At 36.0% G+C, this 20735-nt stretch overlaps 1 protein-coding gene across 3 annotated transcripts in view; it reads left to right on the forward strand.

The window, feature by feature from the left end:
• Positions 1–20735, forward strand: part of Hira (histone cell cycle regulator-like protein) — a 429854-nt gene that overhangs the window by 42601 nt on the left and 366518 nt on the right. For all 3 annotated transcript variants that reach the window (XM_090400974.1, XM_090400975.1, XM_090400976.1), the window contains one exon: positions 17986–18076. In XM_090400974.1, coding sequence (XP_090257100.1) covers positions 17986–18076 — 91 coding nt within the window. The remainder of the gene's footprint in view (positions 1–17985; positions 18077–20735) is intronic.

Consider the following 20735-nt stretch of genomic DNA (forward strand, 5'->3'; position numbering starts at 1 on the left):
GCTATTATACCTTTTTAAGAGACTTATTTTGCTTTTTATTTTCTTTTATTCTTCCAGTAATGCTTTCATATCCTCTTGCATTCCCCACTTTGCACCTTTTAAAAATTTGTTTTGGCAAAATAATACTTTTTTAAAAATAACTTTACCTTTTCTGAAATCTGATAACAACATTATCTTAATTCTTTGCGCAGTGATTTAGTTCTGTACTTATTAAAACACCCACTAATAATGGAGTTGTCGTTTCCTGTCATGTGGTCTCCTTAGTCTGCCTTTTTTCCTTGTTAATATTCTTGATTTTCCTTCTCACATCATTTTTATTCTTCTCTGTTACCATTTGCCAGATGCCTTTGCAAATGCTCTGAGCTCACACTTTGTCCTGTGAAAGACTCCATATTAGCATGCTGTTTCTTTCATTTAAGTTACCTTGCTATTCTCCGTTTTTTTTTATTTGCTTGTTGCTTATTTCTCTCTTTATTCTCTCCACAGCTCTCACTTTTTTTTTTTACATGAATACTTCTGACACTCGTGTAATTTCCTACACACACTCACAATTTTCACTAATTACATACCATTCACTCACTTTGGATACATTCCAGCCACATATGCATTTCTTCTTCTTCTGCAGCTTTTCCCACTTAAGTAGGGTTGCTGTTTGTAGTGAGTCTCCTCCACAACCTCCTGTCTTGGGCTGTAGCCACATATAAGTTCTTCATCCTCAAGTCCTCCTCCACCATCTACATGACCTTTCTTCCCACATTCTCTTCCTTCCTCCTCATCACATAACCAAACCATCTCAACCTTACCTCCTGTATCTTTGCCCCTAAGTTCATAACTTTCACCGTTCCTCTTACATAGTCATTTCTCAGACAATCCTTTCTGGTCACACCGTACATCCACCTAAGCATTCTCATCTCTGTTACCTCCATTCTGCTGATGTTATTTTTCTTCAGGGCCACAGTTTCCATAGCATATGCCATAGTTGGTCTCACTACTGTCCTGTAGATTTTGCCTTTTAGATTTTATTGATCGGCACCCTCTCCAGTTTCTCCATCCTGCTTGTATCCTGCATCCCACTTCCTTTTTAGCCTCGCCATCCTCTTTCATTGTTGAACCTAAGTATCTAAAGTCACTGACCTTCCTGAAGACGTTTCCTTCCAGCTCCAGATCTGTCTCCTGGCTGCCATCCACTTTGCAACACACATACTCTGAAATACTTCTGCTCTGTCTCATACCTCTATCTTCTAGTACTTTCCTCCAACTTTCCAGTTTAACTTTTTCTCTTGATTCTGCACATAGCACAATGTCATCTGCATACAACATAGTCCAAGGCGCATCTTCTCTCACCTCCTCCGTCACCACCTCCATCACAATATTATCAGGAACAGACTTAATGCTGACCTTTGATGCAAGCCAACTGTCACTGGAAAACTTTGTCTCTCTCTTGCTGGTCTGAACTCTTGTCTGTACATCTCCTGCACCAGCCTGACATATTTTTCCAGTACCACCTTCTCCCTCAGATACCTGCAGACTTCTTGCCTTGGCACTCTATCATACACTTTTTCCAGATCAATAAATACCAGATGTTACTTCTCTCGAAACTTTTCCATCATCTGTCGTAACCCAAAGATAGCATCTGTCTTCGATCGACCAGGCATGAAGCCAAATTGCTCCTTTGCAATCTCCACCTCCTTCCTCAGTTTTCCATCAAGAACCCTTTCAAGGATTTTCATTCTGTGGGACATCAACTTCATTCCTCTATAATTCTTACAGTCTTGTGCATCCCTCCTTTACTCTTGTAGATGGGGACAAGAGTACTTTCCCTCCATTCTTTGGGTATATTTTCCAGTTGACAAACTTTTATTAACAGGCCCCACAGCAGGTCAATTCCCTCTTCCCCCAGTGCCTTCCATGCCTCCATTGGGATCCTGGCAGGGCCCACTGATTTTCCATTCACCACCTCCATCACACTATTAAACAGGAACGGATTTAATGCTGATCCTTGATGCAAAGCCAACTGTCACTGGAAAACTTTTTGTCTCTCCCAGGCAAATGGGGAAATTACTGCCATAATTTATGTCCTCCTTCACTTTCACTCTACTAATGTTCTGCACCATCCCCTCATAAAGCTCCCCATCTTCTCTGTGAGTCCTTGCATTTTCTTCATTCAAAAGCCCTTCAAAGTATATTCTCCATCTGTTTCTTATATCCGCATCCCTCCTTAATACTCTTCCTCCAGATACTTTGATCTGCCTCACATGTACGATGTCCTTTGATGCCTTATTTCTACATTTTACCAATCAATAAATCTTTCTGTGTCCTTCCTTTGTTTCTAATTGATATAAAGGTCTTGATATGCCATGGCCTTCGGCGGTGCAACAACTCTCTTGGCTTCTCGCTTTTTCTCTTTGTACTCCTCTCTGTCCTCTTCCACTTTTGACTCGTCCCACTTCTGCTTTGTCTTCCATTTAGCTATCACTGCTTCTTGTACATTATTATTCCACCACCAACCCTCCTTCTGCTCTCTAATCTTTCCGGATGTTTCACCAAGCACCTCAATTGCACAGCTTAGAATTGCTTTTGAATTGTCTCCACCAATCTTGTACACTTTCTAGTCTATCCAAAATCCTCTCTAAAACCCTCTCCCTAAAATGGTTCCTCACACTCTCTTCTTTTAAGCGAAACCACTTAATTGTCTTCCTCCCATGGCTTCCAAAGGTTCTTATCTTTGACTTTATTTTAAAGTCTGCACACAGCAGCTGGTGTTGCTCACCACTTGAACTGTTGGGATTACCTTACAATTTGTTACTGCCTTAAGATGTTTTTTTCTAGTCAAAATGTAGTCAATCTGTGAACTGTTGTTGCCACTTCTAAATGTTATCAAATGCTCTTCCCTTTTACAGAAAAAGGAGTTCACAATTGTGAGATCAAAGGCTACTGCAAAGTCCAAAATCCTCTCCTTCCTGGTTCATCATTCCCTCTCCATGGCCACCATGCACCCTTTCACAGTCCCTATTCTGTCTCCCTATGTGTCTGTTCAAGTCTCCTCTGGCAATCACCATCTCATTTTCTTCCAGTTCAGTCATTTCTTCATCTAGCACGTTCCAGAATTCATCTTTCTCTTCTGCTGCACAGCCAACTTGTGGGGCATACACATAAGATGACCATTTGCTCTTCTCCATGACCCAGTTTCATTCACATGATCCTGTCGTTCTTCCTTCCCACTTCCAGTACTTCGCCCTTCATTCTGCCACACATCACAATTGCGACACCATTTCTTCCCTCTTTATTCACTCCAGAGTAGAACAATTTATACCCGTCTTTTAGTTCCTTTGCCTTTTCCCCCTTCCACCTTGTCTCCTGCATGCATAAAATGTCCAACTTCCTCATCATGTCTGCCACCTCTCTTCCCCTTCCAGTCATGCTTTCAACATTCAACATTCCCACTCTCAACATTCTCTCCACTTTCTGGGCTCGCTTCTTTAACCGCACCTGTCCTTGATGCGGTAGCCCTCGTCCACTTCTTGTGGCTGCACATTGCTTAAGGGATACACCCTAGCCCTTGTATCACTTTCTTTTTGACTCATTTGATCATAGCTAGAGCTGGCAGTGAAGTTTTACGACCAGATGCCCTTCCTGACGTCAACCCTTGCCATTTATCCAGGCTTGGGACCAGCACCTATTAGGGTCTAGCTTTCCCCTTCATGGCTGCAATAGGCGAAATGACATAGCAAGATAGGAAAGATTCACACCCCTAGCCCTCTAATACTCAAATAGCATTCAGGGCAAGGAGCAAGAAGAGAAGAAAGAAGGGGAGGGACCAGTCCACAGATAATATATGCACTACATCTCATTAAGTCTCTCATTGAATTCTCAGAAAAATGACATCTTGTCTGGTTCATCCTGTCCTGGTTCATTTTGACTCCAATGTAATACACTGTAATAATGCATATATGATGATGAACAACCTATTTTTCTACCCACTGCAGGGTGAAGGCCTCTCCCATTGAGGGAGGTTTTTGGTCTCCCATGGTGACCCAGTCCATATTGGGAGAGTGTATCTATGCTTGAGTGAATGAATGTATGAAGGTGGAAGACAATCACAAACATCCATGCCTATGCGGGATTCGAACCCTCAGTCTCTTGGCTGGAGAGTGGATATGCTAACCAGGCCAGCAATGCATATGTATATATCAATATATACTTATAAATGCCTTCAGTGTCACACTACCCACTGAATGAATACTATGTACTAAACTAAATCTTACAAAAATTTTATATCACTAATTAAAAAACTATATTTAAAAGTTAGTTATCTCTGCAGATAACTTACTTTTCTGGAGTTCTGGAATGACTGTGTGTGGTGGGGGAGGCACTGTTACATATGGTTCCTGGTGCATGGATTATATGATCCTTAGTTTATTTATATTGATGCAGTATATAAACCTTCAAGGATGTGATTTTCATTAAAAATAAAATAAAAATGAAAGAAAACTTTGATGGAAAATGCTGAACATAATTGCTGAAAATACACTCCTAAGAAATCATGTTCAGTTTACATACAAGTATGATTTGGAAGCATTTCCAAAAAAAGTACCATCTTTCATGTGATATGAAAAAGAAACTTTGTCTCATAAACTGCAGTTAAAACATAATTGTAACAAATCAGTATAGTTGATGCTGAGGATTGCAGTAATGTAAATCAAATCTGGGTCTCTGAACTCCTAAGTGAATGCTCAATGTTTATTTGTTGTTGATCAATTGTATAAGATGTTTCCTTTTGGTAGGATAAATCTTGGATATTAGGGAGCTCTATACCTTAAAGTTTATAGTCAACACCATTTTTAGTTTTACAATTGTTGACTCATCAAATAGTCAGTCACCATTTTCATTTTATACCGAACATCCCCATTTGGCTACATGTTTCAGTTTGAAAATTCTTGAAATATTTTCCAGTCATTTAAAAATACTGCATTGGCAAGACTGATTCCCTATTTTTTTGTTTTCCAGACCTCATTCTGTCAGGTTTTTTTTCTTTTGATATATGAAGGAAAGACTACTCATAGACAGGCTTATACGTTGGTTATGCATTACTAAATCACTTAAGGAATTGACAATGTAGATATACGAATATAAATTAAATTACACTTTAATAAATATTTCCAATATTTCAGCAATGTCACGTTGCCATCTTCAAAAGGAACTTACAAAAAGGCACGTCACGTAGGCACTACAACACAGTAACTGAGAATGAAGTGATGAAGCTATTGTTCTCCTAAAAGTCCTGATGGTGCCCCTTAGCAGGCTAAGTAGGTGTTCTTGGCCGTTGGGCTGAAGGTCTGCTAATGTAAGCTTTCCAAATTTGGGGCAGTCTCATACAACCAAATTTGTTGAGGTTTGGAGAATTTCTTAGGGCCGAGGCCGATTCCATAAATAGTCTTTCGTATTTGTATTTGCTACGGTGTATTACTCTAGCTTTCTTCCACCATATTCTGTGGCGTGTATCCAGAGCATGGTCTGCAAGACCAGAATGGCTGTACTTGTGAAAACGGATGTAGTCTTTGTGTTCCGAAAATTCTGATATTTGCTGTCCTGCTTGTTTGGCCAAAGTAAGACAGTTTACAGCTGCAAGGGACCTGGTATACACCAGGTAGGTCTAGGGGAAGTGGTCGGTTTTTAGTGGAGCAGATAAGGGATGCCAATTTTCTGTATGGTCTGTAACAGGAGATTGTCATGTTTTTTTAAGATTTTGGTAATTTTTTCTGAGGTGCCTTGGATGTAGGGAATGGTGATGGATTTAGAGTAATCCTTGTTTTGTGTGTGGGGGGGGGTTGTAGGTTTCAATATTTTTTGGGGGGGTACCCATTGGCTCAGAAAGTGTTGAGGATGTGATTTAGTTCAGTGTTTAGGGCCATGTCGTTAGAACAGATTAGTTTAGCCCTGTTGTATAGTGTTTTCACCACTCCATATTGTTGTGTGTGTGGGGTGGGGTGGGGGATTGTTGGTGAATGTACCTGCCTGTATGGGTGGCTTTTCTATAAACTGAGAAAACCAAGGTTCCATCAGGCTGGCAGGTGACTAGTGTGTCTAGGAGAGGGAGGCTGTTGTTTTATTCTTTTTCCAGGGTGAACTTGATTCTGGGGTGTGGACAGACTTATGTGTTCATCGAACATGTTGTTTATTATTTTAACGGTATAATAGAACACAGAAACTAAGTAAATAATTAATTTATTAACTTGATGCTGATAAGTAAATAATTAATAAATTAATTATTTACTTAGTTTCTGTGTTCTATTATACCGTTAAAATAATAAACAACTTGATTCTGGGGTGTTGGTTGTTTAAGTGTGTTAAGGAGAGGAGTGTATCAGAGCCATGTGGCCAAATAGCGAACACATCATCAACGTAGCAAAGCCATATGGTTGGTTTTTGTGGGGAAGAGGCTAAGGCTTTTTCTTCAAAGGTCTCCATAAAGAAATTGGCCAAGGGTGGGGAGAGTGGTGAACCTATCGCTGTCTCCCCTCTATTTGTTTGTAGAATTTTCCCTGCCAAACGAAATCGCCTGAGTTCATTGTGAACTGAAATAGGGCTGAGATATCAGGAGAAAATTTAGTTTGGATTAGCTCTAAAGTTTCCTTGAGTGGGACATTTGTGAATAAGGAGGAGACGTCAAAGCTGACCATTATGTCAGTATGTTGGAGTGCAAGGTTTTCTATGCTGGCTTTGAAGTGGGCTGAGTTTTTTGTGTGTGATGGTGTGTTGCCAGTATATTGTGTGAGCGCTTTGACCAAATGTTTAGCTAATTTGTATGTGGGGGAATCAATGCCATCCACCATGGGACGTAATGGCACATTTTCTTTATGTATTTTTGGGAGTCCATAAATACGGGGGGAGGGGTATAGAGTTAAATGGCTTTAATTTGTTGGTAACTTGTTTACTCTTGTTCTTTTGTTTATTGTTCATAACGAAGAGGAAATTTATATAAATTATCCATAAACAATAATTTAATAGGAAAGACAAATAATAAAATTCACAAAAACAAGAAAAGTAGTTAGTACTCAATGTGAAGCCATAATCACTTTTCACGATGCATGCAGTCACATTATCCAGACTTTGACTTGTCTTTTTAAGATAATTATATTTTTTTAAATAACAGTATTAAAAAGCATTTCGTTATGTAACATTTTTAAGCATTTAATTACACTAAGCTAATTAATGTTATGATTGGGAAAATTAACATAGGACGTTACTATATTACACATCTACTTAAAGGTATTGGAAAAATAAGGTGTATAGATGTCAGTATTTAATTGTGCCAATTTTAATTTTTGTTTATAATTACTGGTTTATTTTGTTAATGAAATTATATTTTAAGATAAGTACAATTAATTAAAAAAGAATTACATTAATATTGAATTAAATGAATGCATTGAATTGATTATAACATTTATTAATTGGAAGTGATAACTGTAATTTAATTTAAATGTCTTCGTGAAAAACTCACTTGCTTCTCACACATTTCAAGTGTGCTATTATTTATTCATCATCATCATACGTATCAAGGATTTAGGCCTAGTATGGCCTGTTCCGGCCTTAGAAGTCATCGCTGAATCGTTTAAGAGGACATGCTGGTTTTCTTTTTCCTAATGGCTTGTACTTTAAGGCTTGTTTTGGTAATCTTTCTGTTTTCATTCTTTGAATGTGTTCCATCCATCCATGTTTATATTTTTTAATTTTTTCAATTACTGGTTCTTGGTTTAATTCTTTCATAATATCTTCGTTTCTTTTGTGATCAAATAGGGTATACTTTGCAGTTTTTCTCATAAACTTCATTTCTGCTGCTGTTAATCTTTGTTTGTCTTTTTGTTTTATTGTCCAGATTTCACTTCCATACATTAAGACCGGTAGGGCTAATGTATTGTATACTTTTAGCCTGGTTTGTTTTTGAACTAGGTTTGGTTTAAATATAGAGTTAATTACTCCTGTTATTTTTAAATATTTTGCAATTTTTATGTTTATATCTTTTTCATTTTCATAAGTGATCATACATCCTAGGTAGTTAAATGAATTCACCTGTTCTAAGATCTTGTTATCTAATACTATTTTAGTTCTTGCTGGATCTTGTCCTTTAAAGGCCATTGATTTTTCCGTTGATATTATCATACCATAATCTTTGTATATCTCATTTAGATTTAAAATAGCTTTCTGTAAGTTATCTTCAGAATTTGTAATTATTATTTGATCGTCTGCAAAGAGGAGAATGTTTAAGTTAACTGTAGGTGAAAGTTTAATTCCTTGATGTAAATTTTTACTCCATTTTATCATTATTTCATTTAAGTAGATATTAAAAAGAGTTGCTGAGAGGGGACATCCCTGTCGGACCCCTTGGTTTATCTCTCTTGTATAAGATAGCTCATGATTTAATCTTATTTCTATTTGATTATTTTCATATATACTTGTGACAGCTTTTAGGATATTATTTGGTATTTGTCTTTCTTTTAATATGTTAAATAATGTTTCTTTTAACTTTGTCAAATGCTTTTTCAAAGTCAATAAATGCAATATGTGTTTCTAAATTATATTCTCTTCTTTTCTCTATTATTAATTTTAGGCAGAAGGCTGGGTCTATACATGATCGTCCTTTTCTAAATCCATTTTGTACCTCTAGAATAAAGTTTTCAGAATATTTCATTAGTTTTTTTTATTACCTTTCTTAAAGATAGGAATCACAATTGCTTTTTTCCATTCTATTGGGGGGGGGGATACCAGTTGAGTAAATTTTATTTAAAAATAATAAGAGTCTTCCTTTGAATCTTGTTCCTGCGTATTTATATAGTTCTGAACCTAGCTTATCTTCTCCAGGTGATTTTCCGTTTCTTGTTTCTTTCAGGCTGATTTCCAATTCTTCTTCAGTTATTTCCTTTTCATTTTCGTTAATTGTTTGCCAGTTGTCTTTTTTAAAATATTTGTCTGTCCACAGTTCTGTGTAGTAATTTAGAAATTCTTCTAATTTCAATTCAGTGTTTAATTTTATGTTTTCTTTGGTATCTGCATTTAGGTGTTTCAAAATCTTATATACATTGGGTCTTATTTTATATAAATCATGTTCTAAATTAGAAACAAATTTATTCCATGATTCTCTGTCTTTTTCTGACTTCTCTTTTAGCTATGGCTCTTATTCTTTTATATTCTGTTTCATCTTCTAATCTTTTACTGCTTAACCATTTGTGATAGGCTTCTTTTTTCTTTTTGATTATTTCTTTGATTGTATCATCCCAGATCTTCAGTTTTTTCTTTTATTGAATTTTTTGGTCTTTCCTAAGCTTTCATTTGCTGCTGCATTTAGTATCATTTTTATATTAAGCCATTCTATTTCTATTTCTTCATTTTGTTTTATTTTATCTAGATACTGGTTAATTCTTTGTTCATATAGCCATTGTACATTTGTGTCATTCAATAGTCTAGTTTTATAAACAAATGTTTCAATTTTTCTTTCTGTTCTTGTTACTTGTAGCCATTTAGGTGGTAATCTTAATTTTATTTTAACAAGGAAGTGGTCACTGCTTATTTCATATCCTCTGTGAACTCTAACATCTAGTGAAAATTTTGATGTCTTTTCATTTAATATGAAGTAATCTAATATTGATTTCCATCCTCTTGCTGCCCAAGTATATTTATGTATGTCTTTATGTTTATAGAAGGAATTCATTATTTTTAGGTTATTATAAACTACAAAGTCAATCAATTTTTTACCATTTCTGTTTAGAGTGTGTTCTCCATGTATTCCTATATTATTATTAATTTTCGTGTTTCCAATTCTTGCATTTAAGTCTCCTGCTAAAATTATGTAATCATTTTTATTTATTTTATTATATATGTTTTGTAGCTGATTATAAAAATCAATATTATCCTGTTCTCTTCCTTCTTCTGGGGCATATAAACCAATTATTGTTAAATAGCCTCTATCTATTTTTATTCTAGCTTCTATTATTCTTTCATTCCATAATTTATAATGTTTTAACTGTTTTGAAAGGGAGTTATGAATCAATATCATGACTCCTGCTTGTGCTCTTTGGTCTCTGTCAACTCCACTGTATATCACATTAAAATTTTCAGTTCTCATAGTTCCTTTTAATTTCTTTTTTGTTTCAGTGATTACTGCTATTTTAAAGTTTCTTTCATTTAATAACTGGTCTAATTCTATTTCTTTATATGCTATTCCTCTTACATTCCAGTTTGCTATGTGTATTATATTTTGTCGTTTCCATTTTCGTTTTCCCTTTTCCATTCCAGGGTCGTTTCCCATAGATTCAATCCGATTATCTTTTTCTGTCAGCTTACAAGTATGGTTATGTTCTCCATGGCAGGGGACTAGCCTGACGATGGAATAGTTCAGTGGTAGGGCTGCTACCTTAAGGCTTCTGAACTCGCCTTCTTCCGAATTTAAACCTATAGGAGGAATAGGGTATATTGAAGGGGAAAGGGTAGATTATAGAAGAAATATAGTAAGGTTTATAGAGAGGACATAGTTGTAAGGCCAGAAATGAAAAGACCCCATGGCCCTCGAGTACTCTAATAGCACAAGGGTCATAAAGTAAGAAGAGTTGGCTGATAAGGCCTTATAGGAAAGATTAAAGTAAGTGGGTCTTCCTCAAAGTAGAAGAAGGAGAGGATAGATCCAGCTAGGGGTCCATGGGAGTGCCGCTTCCCTTACAATCAAGATGATTGGCCCTGTTGGTCCACGAGTCCTTATTCAGTATATTCGGACCACCCCACCATATATATATATACACACACACGCACGCGCATGTACACACACACACATGGTGGGCTCCCCTATCCGCCACCCAGGGGATGTGCTCTCTAGGGGTTACAGGGTCCCCTGAGAGGCTATTATTTATTATTTTCAAATAATGCACCATAATGGTAGCTTTATTTTCTCACATTTCATAACTGAAATGAAAACTGGAACTGTGACAAGTAGTGCAGCATGTGTGGAGTAAAAAGAACTCTATAATACTACTGAGGGAGACATTGGGGGGGGGTATTTTTGGAACTTGATAGTGGATATTTATGAAGTCTTTCATATAGAAAGAAAAATGTTTAAAAGTTATCAGTTGTTATGTTGTGGTGGTGGTGATGATGTTTGGAGAAGAAGATTTGGCAGGTTGAGTTTTTAATGACCTTTTTTTTTTTCTCTTAATCTTTCACATAGCAAGAAAAATAAAGTTCTGAACCTTAAAGGAGATAAAAGAACAGAAGAAAGTGCAGATGATTTGTTTACGTTATGACTTTTAGAGAAAACTGTCAACTAAATCAAATAACTTGAGAGTGAATAAGATGATGTTTCAAAAAAGAAAAAAAAAAAGTGAATTATCAAATTCCTGATATTTACCCTCAAGGGATGTACAAGATATGATAGTACTACATGAAAAATTTACATCATTACTAACTTCCTATGTACAATTTTCCTCCAAATCAATCTATTACCTGTCAAGGCTTCAACAAAAAAAAATTTTTTTTTATATCTTCTAAGGCATTTTTAAAAAGTGAATTATGCAAAGAAAATAATATATTTTGAATGCATTTAGAATGGGGCTCAAAATTCACTTCTTACCGTTTGTCACTGATAACTTGCCACAGGTGAATTATCAGAGAGAAGTGGATTTCTGGAGCCCTGCATATAACAGTGGTTGATTTAAAGTTTGGACTTTAAAAATTGTGTAGTGGAACTTGCAAATTGTGTAGTGATTTCATTGAGCTTATACAAAAGCATTTCATTGGTCATTGAAACTGCTCTATACATAAACTTCAGACTGTTAGTGGTGCATTTTATTGTAATAAAAGAAACATGTTAATCTGAGACAATATTTAATAATGCTTGTTTCACCATTCCTTGCCATTTTCCTCTGTCTCTTGCCGGGTGACTCAAATCCTGCAAACTCTTTTCTCCACCATTCTTTTATATCATCTACCCACTCTTTCTCCTTGGCCGTCCTCTTCTATTTATACTGTCCATTGTACCAAGCATCAAGGTTTTGATCTTTCTACTGTTATCCATTCTGATGTGTTCAAAAAAACTTTAATGTAACAGACAAGCTTAGGTGTTGAACATTATTCATAACTTATTTTAATGAAATTAACAACACCATACGATCCGTTTCATAAAAAAAAAGATGTTTATTAACTGGCTTATATTTTGCTGAATTTCAAAGGTACCACTTATCCGCTTTCATTAAAGTTTATTACCTTGGTAATAAACTTTAATCATGTAATTTTATAGTTTTACAGTATGTGCATGTAATTTATTTCAGAGAAAATAAATCTTTTTATTATTATTCTTTATTATTATAATTTTAATATGATGACTATTTAGCAAAATTATATGTAATTTTAAAAGCTTGATGATAAAAATTAGGTTTTTATGAATAATTAAGGCCCATTTGCATTTTTTCATTTAATATGTAAACAAAAAATGCACACATTACCACATTGTGTATTGGTCTGCTGAAATAATGTACATTTTAAGTTTGAACTAAACCTAGGTTGAAGATGATTGAAGCATTCACTCACTATTTTTGTTTTTTAATTGGCAAAATGCTAAATGTTTTTTCCTCTGATTTTTTTCTCACTATGATTGGGCCTTTTAATTGGCAAAATATTTCAGAATTATAATTTCTCACTGACTCATGGAATTTAATGAATTAACCATTTAGAATAACTGTTATTGTACTTTCAAATTGACCATTTTAATGACAAAGGCAAAACAAAATTGTGTACATTATCTATTATAAAAAATTATAGGTTCAGTTATGATAATTGTGTCACTATATATACACACACACACACACGAGGGATTTACGAAAAGTAAGGTAGCTAATTTTATTTCTTGGTTGTTTAATAATAGTAAGTTGAAATTGTACACCAAGAAATAAGTGAACATGCACAACTTCTCCATAAAGTCTCCAAATTTATTGATGCACTTTTGCCAATGAGAGATCAGTTTATCATTACTAGTAATGAAGAAGTTTGTGTCCACACCCAGTAACCAACATTGCACTGCCTGATGAACTTCCTCATCTGTAGTGAAATTCCTTCCAGAAAGGTGTTTCTTGAGGTGGGGGGGGGAGACTTAAATAAATATAAGTCTGGATAAGGGGGGGTGGGGGGAATGTGGTAGAGTTTCCCAACGATTACAGTCCAACCACTCATGAGTGGTGTGCTCCAAATTTATTGATGCAATTGTCCCAACGATAGATCAATTTATCAATATTGGTACAGAAGAAGTCTGTGCCAACACTCAGTAACCAACATTACACCACCTAATGAACTTCGTCATCTGTAGTGAAATGCCTTCCAGAAAGGTGTTTCTTGAGGGGGGGGTGTAAATGGAAATCTGAAGGTGCTAAGCCTGGGCTATGTGTGTGTGTGTGTGTGTGGAGCAGTGTTGTTGTGCACCAAAATCATACTGCTTGTCAAGAGTCTTGGTTGTTTGCATCAAATGTTGGCTTTCAATTTGTCCATTGTTGCACAGTAAAGCTCTGCATTGATTTCCTCTCTTCAGCAAGAAGTCCACCAGCAGAATGTCTTAGTGATCCCAGAACACTGTGGTCATGAATTTTCAGACACAGGAACAGTTTTGAATTTTTTGCACACAGGAGATTGTAGATATTTCCAGGTCATGCAGTCTTGTTTGCTCTCCAGGGTAAAGTGATGAACCCATGTTTGGTCTCTTGTGATTAGGTGAGCGAGAAAAATCCTCACCTTTGTCACTGTATCGCAACAGATTCTCCAGACACATTCCCATGTGGTCCTCTAACAATTGTCGATGCATCTAGTGGGAGCACACCTTTCAAAAGCCAAAGACATTATGAACGATCTCGTAAACAGTGAATGTACTCAAGTTTACAACTTGTGCAGTTTTACACAGTTTCACTGTGGTTTTTCAAGAATGATGTCCTTAATGCTTGAAAAGTCTTCTGCCTTGCTTGATGATGCCCTGCTTTCTTGATGTAAATCTTCAATGTCACCATGGCCCGCTTCAAATTCATTGCACCAAAAAACTCGCCTACTTCTTTGACATCACCTTTTCACAACACAAAGCAACCAGTTCACAGTGAATATCATTTGGTGAAGTTCCCTCCCCCCCTTTCTTGCAAAAAATTGAATACCTTTATAGATACCTGTTTTGGACCACATTCGCACTGTAGCTGCCATCTTGCAGTGGAATTAGTTGTGAGGCAACATTAGCACCACACTGCAATGGCAGTCTTTTTGAATGTTAATGGATCTATCTGTTTCATCTCATTCCTTTTTGCCATTATTAAGAAAAAAAATGTGTTACCTTACTTTTTGAAAATTCCTTATGTGTGTGTTTATATATTTTATGTGACTCCCTTCATGAAAGGTAAACCTGTAGTACATTAGTACTATGGATGGACTAATGATTTTTTTCTATTTTTATTAATTAAATTTTTTGGTATTTTTAGTTTTTACATAACCTGCAAACTCTGCTTTAGGAACCAAACATGGAATTTTTTTCAAGCCACTTCAAGCCTCCTATAAGTGGAGCAGTGATCTTGTACTGGGAAGTAAAGTTCATCTCTCACCTAAAGACAATGAAAAACATCCTGCTCAGGATAGGATTCAAACCTACAGCCTGTTGGCTGGAGAGAAGACATGCTAACCATTTAGCTATCCAGAGCTTAATGAGAATAATACTGTAAAACATAATTTTAGGGATCGTATACAGTAATTTTCTTTTCTTCCCACAGCTGTATGCTTTCCAATATTTTTGACATTTTTAATCATCTTGTTTTTGACTAGTGAATTATTATATTATTAATGTAATAATAATATTACATTGTATATTACATTAATATTACATTATTAATGGGAATAATAATAATGTAAAAACCTACAGTATTAATGTAAGTACACAGCAGTAAGTTTTGACAGCAATGCATGTTCCAGAAGAGAAAGTTGTGACTAAGTAGCATTCGTACCCTAATATTTGGTTAAATTCTTTTTGAGACCATATATGTTCATGCTAGAGATAATGTTATTTATGTGGTCAGAACTTTTTTTTTAAAAAAAAAAAGTCTACATCCCAATGTCAGTTCAATCCTTTTTAATTTTGATTTTCAGTAAGTTATAATAGAAATTATTTGTAGGTTATTTTTTAAATGAAATGCATACTCCCCTCCTCTCTCCACCAGTGGTGTGATATTCTGTATTCTCTTGCATGTTGAGGGTAATATAAAAAATTTCTTACATTTCATTATGTCAGCTGCAACTTGCAGCTGATGAACTTTTCACCCCACCTACTATGCTGTTGTCACATTTGTACTCTTGAATCTGTTGCTTACATTAAACACAATATTTACTCAAGAAATGTTACTAGAGAGAGAGAGAGAGAGAGAGAGAGTGTGAGTCACATCTGGGTAGGATGGTTCATTTTGTAGTCTGGTGCACAAAACACTGCTGCACAAATGAGGAGAATGCTCAGATGTATGCTTCCTTATGATGAGTTAGTGAGTGGCCAAAGGTTAGTTAATTCGAAATCTTGCTCTAGAGACTAAATGTAACTTTCATTTATTTATTTTAATTAATTTTATTTTATTATTGTTTTCAAGACCTTTTTTAAGCCAGTTTAACAAAATTCGTATACTGTTTAAAAATGACTTCAAACATCTATGACTGTAGTGGGAGTTTTGCTTGTAGGCCTGTTGGTTTGAGAGCAGAAGCATTATCCACTTAACCATAGCAAATTACTGCTGCTTCCTTGCCTATAATTATAGTGCTTTTAGAATGTGCCCTTCTGTTAAAAAGCCTTAAGTCTTAATCTTTTCTAGGATATGAAGAAATTTTTTAAAAATTTAGTTTAATTTATTTTTTATGTGGCTCCCATCCACGAAAGTTTTTTCCATAAACCTGTAGCCCACCTTACCCCTCAAAAAAATATCCTTAGCCCACCTATGGTATGAATGTACCATGGGTTGGCTAAGGGTGTGTGTGTATGTGTGTGTGTGAAATTTGAAAATGATTATTGTTGGCCAAGTGGTTAGCATATCTGCTCTCCAGCCAAAAGACTGCAGTTTCAAGTCCGTCATGGGCATGGATGTTTGTGATTTCTGTGAAAATAATAGTGGTGGTAGATGACATTAGTGTAGATGATGGTAGTTGTGGTTTGTTGCGGTTGGTGGATTGAGTGGTGGAGACAGAGTTGTAGAGTAAGTGTCCTCCCTCAATGAGCCTTTGGACTCCCTGGAGGTGTCACGTAATAATAATAATAATGTATATATACTTTTTTTGTATTTTTATTGTTTTTTTAAGTGATCTGGGAACCCAGTTCTGCAGACCAAACATGAAACTTTTTAAAACCAATTCAGACCTCCAATAAGCAGGAGGTGATCTCACACTGGGCAATGAAATTCATCTCCCACCTAAAGATAATTATAAACATCCATATCCACAGTGGGATTTGAACCCATAGCCTGTTGGCTGGAGAGTGGGTACTCCTAACCACTCAGCCAAGAAGGTTGGAGAAAAGACTTTCAACTGAAAATGATTTAGTCAGTCACATGAATAAAACATGTATCAGGTGATTGCCTCTCTTCCCTTGCTCTCCATACAAAATAGATATACCAACCCAAGAAGACATGCAATCGGTAGACATAATAGACTTATTTCATAGTTTTAAATTGCCTTGTCATAAATCAGACCACAGCTTCCTAGACAGAAAAGTAGTTATGGTCTGATTTATGACAAGGCAACTATAACTAATCTTATCCTGCAGATTAGGTATAGTTAATGTATTATGCCAAAAGAATCATTATTTTATCAGTATCACATCAAACAGTCAAAAAAAAGCTGAATTAGTATTGAAACTTAACTACTGTACTACTCCCACAGATGCGAGACCCTTCGACACTTCTGCACATGTCAAAAGAAGGAGAATCCATTCCAATAATAGGGTAATCAATCCATCTTGTGGGATGAGTTGTTTATTATTACACATCAAAAAATTAATACTGTCCAACCACAGATCCGAGAGCCTAGTCTGGCAACCTCCCAAAAAAGAGTCAATTCATGCTGAAGGGGAAAAAGAAATAAAGGATGTACGAATTGGTCACCAACGCATGAAATCGTTTTTACTTAATACTCTATACGTAAAATTTTCCAACTGTTATACAAGCAAAATAGTTACCACTTTAAAAACTACAATGTTCATAAAAGAAAAGTGTAGTTTTTAAAGTGATAACTATTTTGCTTGTATAACAGTTGGAAAATTTTACGTATAAAACGTGATTTCACGCGTTGGTGACCAATTCGTACATCCTTTATTTCTTTTTCCCCTTCAGCATGAATTGACTCTTCTTGGCAGGTTGCCAGACTAGACTCTCGGATCTGTGGTTGAACCATATGAAGGCAATAAATAATAACTATACAATAGCAGGATTATTTGTAGATTTGATGTAACTATACAGATAAAATTAAAGATAAAGAAATGATATAAAAAGACTTCTGATGGGACCATATTGATCAAGTACATATAATAAACAACTATGCTTTACCAACTAAGACTGTTGGCATCCTTTAGGGTACATAACTGATGTAAGGCACTAAAAAGTAAAAAATAAAAAGAAAAAAGTTAAAGTTTGTAACAGTTTTTTTACTTTTTAGTGCCTTACATCAGTTATGTACCCTGAAGATGCCAACAGCCTTAGTTGGTGAAACTAGTTGGTAAAGCATAGTTGTTTATTATATGTACTTGATCAATATAGTCCCATTAGAAGTCTTTTTATGAATTAATGTTTGTTTTTAAAAACTGTAATTGGTTTTGGTTTGTTATGAATAGAAATGAACCAGTACTTTATATTCTTTCTCCCCCACACACACACAAATAAAAAAAAAAGTCTTCTTCCAGAATCAATCATCTTAAGTAGTTTTTTTTGCATTTCTTATATATCTAAATTTTTTTTTCAGCATGTGTGAATTGTGTAAGGTGGTCATCTAGTGGAAAATACTTGGCTTCAGGAGGAGATGATAAAGTATTAATGATCTGGCAAATTGTTAGGTGAGCTCATTTAATATCTGTATTTTTACTTAAGATATTCTGTACTTAACAGAATGATGTGAAATTTATTACATTAAATTTGTTACCAGTGTTATAGAGGCAACTTTTTTTGACTTGTGATATTTCTTTTTTCCTGAGTTGGAAAGTATATTATACTTAAAGAAATTATATAATTTTTTTCTTCTGTATTTTATCCTCCTAGCTTAAGCAACAGTTTCAAAATCTTGATTACTAAGCTATGTATATAGAGAACATCTTGAAGACACTCACCAAATAAATGACTGCCAGTATGGATTCCACAACTGCCGATCAACAGGAGATCTTCTCACATATGTCACCCATCTCTGGACAAATGCAATGGAGAGGTTTGGCAAATCTCAAGTGGTTGCACTAGATATCTTCAAAGCCTTTGACTGGGTCTGGCACAAAGGCCTACTAGGCAAACTGCCATCATTCGGCCTGACCCAGGACTTCTGTAGGTGGATTGCTAGTTTTCTGTCTGGACGCACCCTGTGTGTGATGGTGGACGGCTCCCTATCCTCTCACCACCCAATTAATGCTGGGGTCCCACAAGGTTCTGTCCTCTCACCAACCCTCTTCCTGCTATATATCAATGACCTACTGCAATTGACCTCTAACCCAATACACAGTTTTGCAGACAACAGCACACTACACTCTTTGCTTGATTTGATAAGCCTTACCTACACAACTCACTGCAACCTACAGAACATCAACCACCACCATCCTCAACTCCAATCTCAAAGCCATCCTACAATGGGGTTCGGATAACTTCATAAATTTCAACGCCAATAAAACCCAGTTCTGTACTATTTCCCCATAAAAAAAGAACCATTTTTTCCCAGTATCCTTTTTGACGGTACCCAAATTTTCAGACAGTTAGAGATCTCGCTCCTTGGAATCACCCTCACATCAAATCTCTCTTGGCACAAACATATCTCAAACATTGCATTCTCAGCCTCAAAAAAACTAGGATTTCTCTTTCACTCAAGACGTTACTTCACCCCCAAACAGCTGTTAACATTATTATATAAGTCACAAATCTGCCCAACTATTGAATAAATACTGCTCCCACATATGGGGTGGGGCCCCCAAAAGCTCTCTCAAAATGCTCGACTCAATACAGAGTAGAGCAATTAGACTTATCAGTGATCCATCCCTTAGCCACTCTCTCCCCCCCACTTTCACACAGACGTATGGTCTCTGCAGTATGTATATTCTACAAATATTTCCATGGGAAATGCTCATCTGAAATAGCATCAATAATTCCTCCGCTCAGTACTAAACTCATTGGAACACGTGCAGCTGCTGCACAACATTCCTTCACAGTACACCTAGAAACAAACAGAACATAAAATCACTTGGTTTGTAATTCTGCTTATATTCCTTAACTGAAAATTCTGTATCTGTTAGTCTCCCTGGTCAAAACCCCATGATTGCCCTTCCCATTCAGAGGCATCGCAGGTACCTTGATTACTGTTAACTTCTCTGATGCCATCAGTTGATCCAGCACTCTTGACCCTCAAGTACCCTCCATTACCTGCTATCTCAGGAATTTATCTCTTAACAGCTGTATAAATTCTATTTCCTCTTCTTGCTACTGGAACAAATCTGAAAACGCACCCCAACTCAACATCAGCAGAGTTAAAGATTGGTACTATCAACATAAGAAGCCTGAGTGGCAAAGAAATGGAGCTAGCTGAAGAATTAGATAAGTACCAGATTGGATAATAGGGGTGACTGAAACAAAAAAGACAAAAACTGGTGAGATCTTTTTGAGCAATAAATACAAAATGTTATATTCAGACAATGACAATCAAGGAAAAGGAGTAGCCATAGTATTCAACACAAAATACGAGGCTAATCTTCTTGAATGGCAGGCAGTCTCAAGTAGAGTAATGTGGGCAAATATGAGAATGGGAAACTGGACAATGAGGCATATTTGTGCCTATGGTCCCACAGAAGGTTCTACTAAGGTAGAAGTGGAAGAATTTTTTGATGCTTTAGAAAAAGCAACTGACACAATGAAAAAGGAAAAGTTCGTCCTTGTTGGGGATCTAAATACCAGAGTAGGAAATGATTGTGAGACATACAAAAATATTTTGGGAAAATTTGGAGAAAAGAGCAAAGCTAATAATAATGGAAAATATCTGTCGGATTTCTGCTCAGGAAATCGACTGGTTATTACTAAAACCATGTTCCAACATAAAAATGTGCACAAATTCACATGGAGAGAAGAGGCAAGGAATAAGACAAGTCTCATTGGCTATGTTATTGTTGATAGTGATGTTTTCTCCCTTGTGCAGGACACCAGAGTATACAGAGGATTTGAAATTGGAAGTGATCACCATTTAGTCTTGAGCAGGATAAAATTGAATTTCATATTGAAAAGAAGAACATGTAAGAAAGTTTTAAAGCAAATAAAAGCTGAGCAGCTCTCAGATGTGAACCGTCAACTGAAATACACCAACATTATTCAAGAAAAAATGAAAGAGTTTGAGAACAGGAATCAAACCTTGGAGATTCAGTGGCAAGCCTTGAAGAAAGCCCTGATTGACTCAGCTAGAGAGTCAATCAGGGCTTTCTGAAAGTTATCTGCAAGGATAGAAAAATAGAACTCCATGGTGATGGACACTGGAAG

Source organism: Typopeltis vanoorti, chromosome 11 (genome assembly GCF_054136105.1).
Source record: "Typopeltis vanoorti isolate ZY-2024b chromosome 11, IOZ_Tvanoo_1.0, whole genome shotgun sequence".
In the NCBI taxonomy this organism is placed as follows: domain Eukaryota; kingdom Metazoa; phylum Arthropoda; class Arachnida; order Uropygi; family Thelyphonidae; genus Typopeltis; species Typopeltis vanoorti.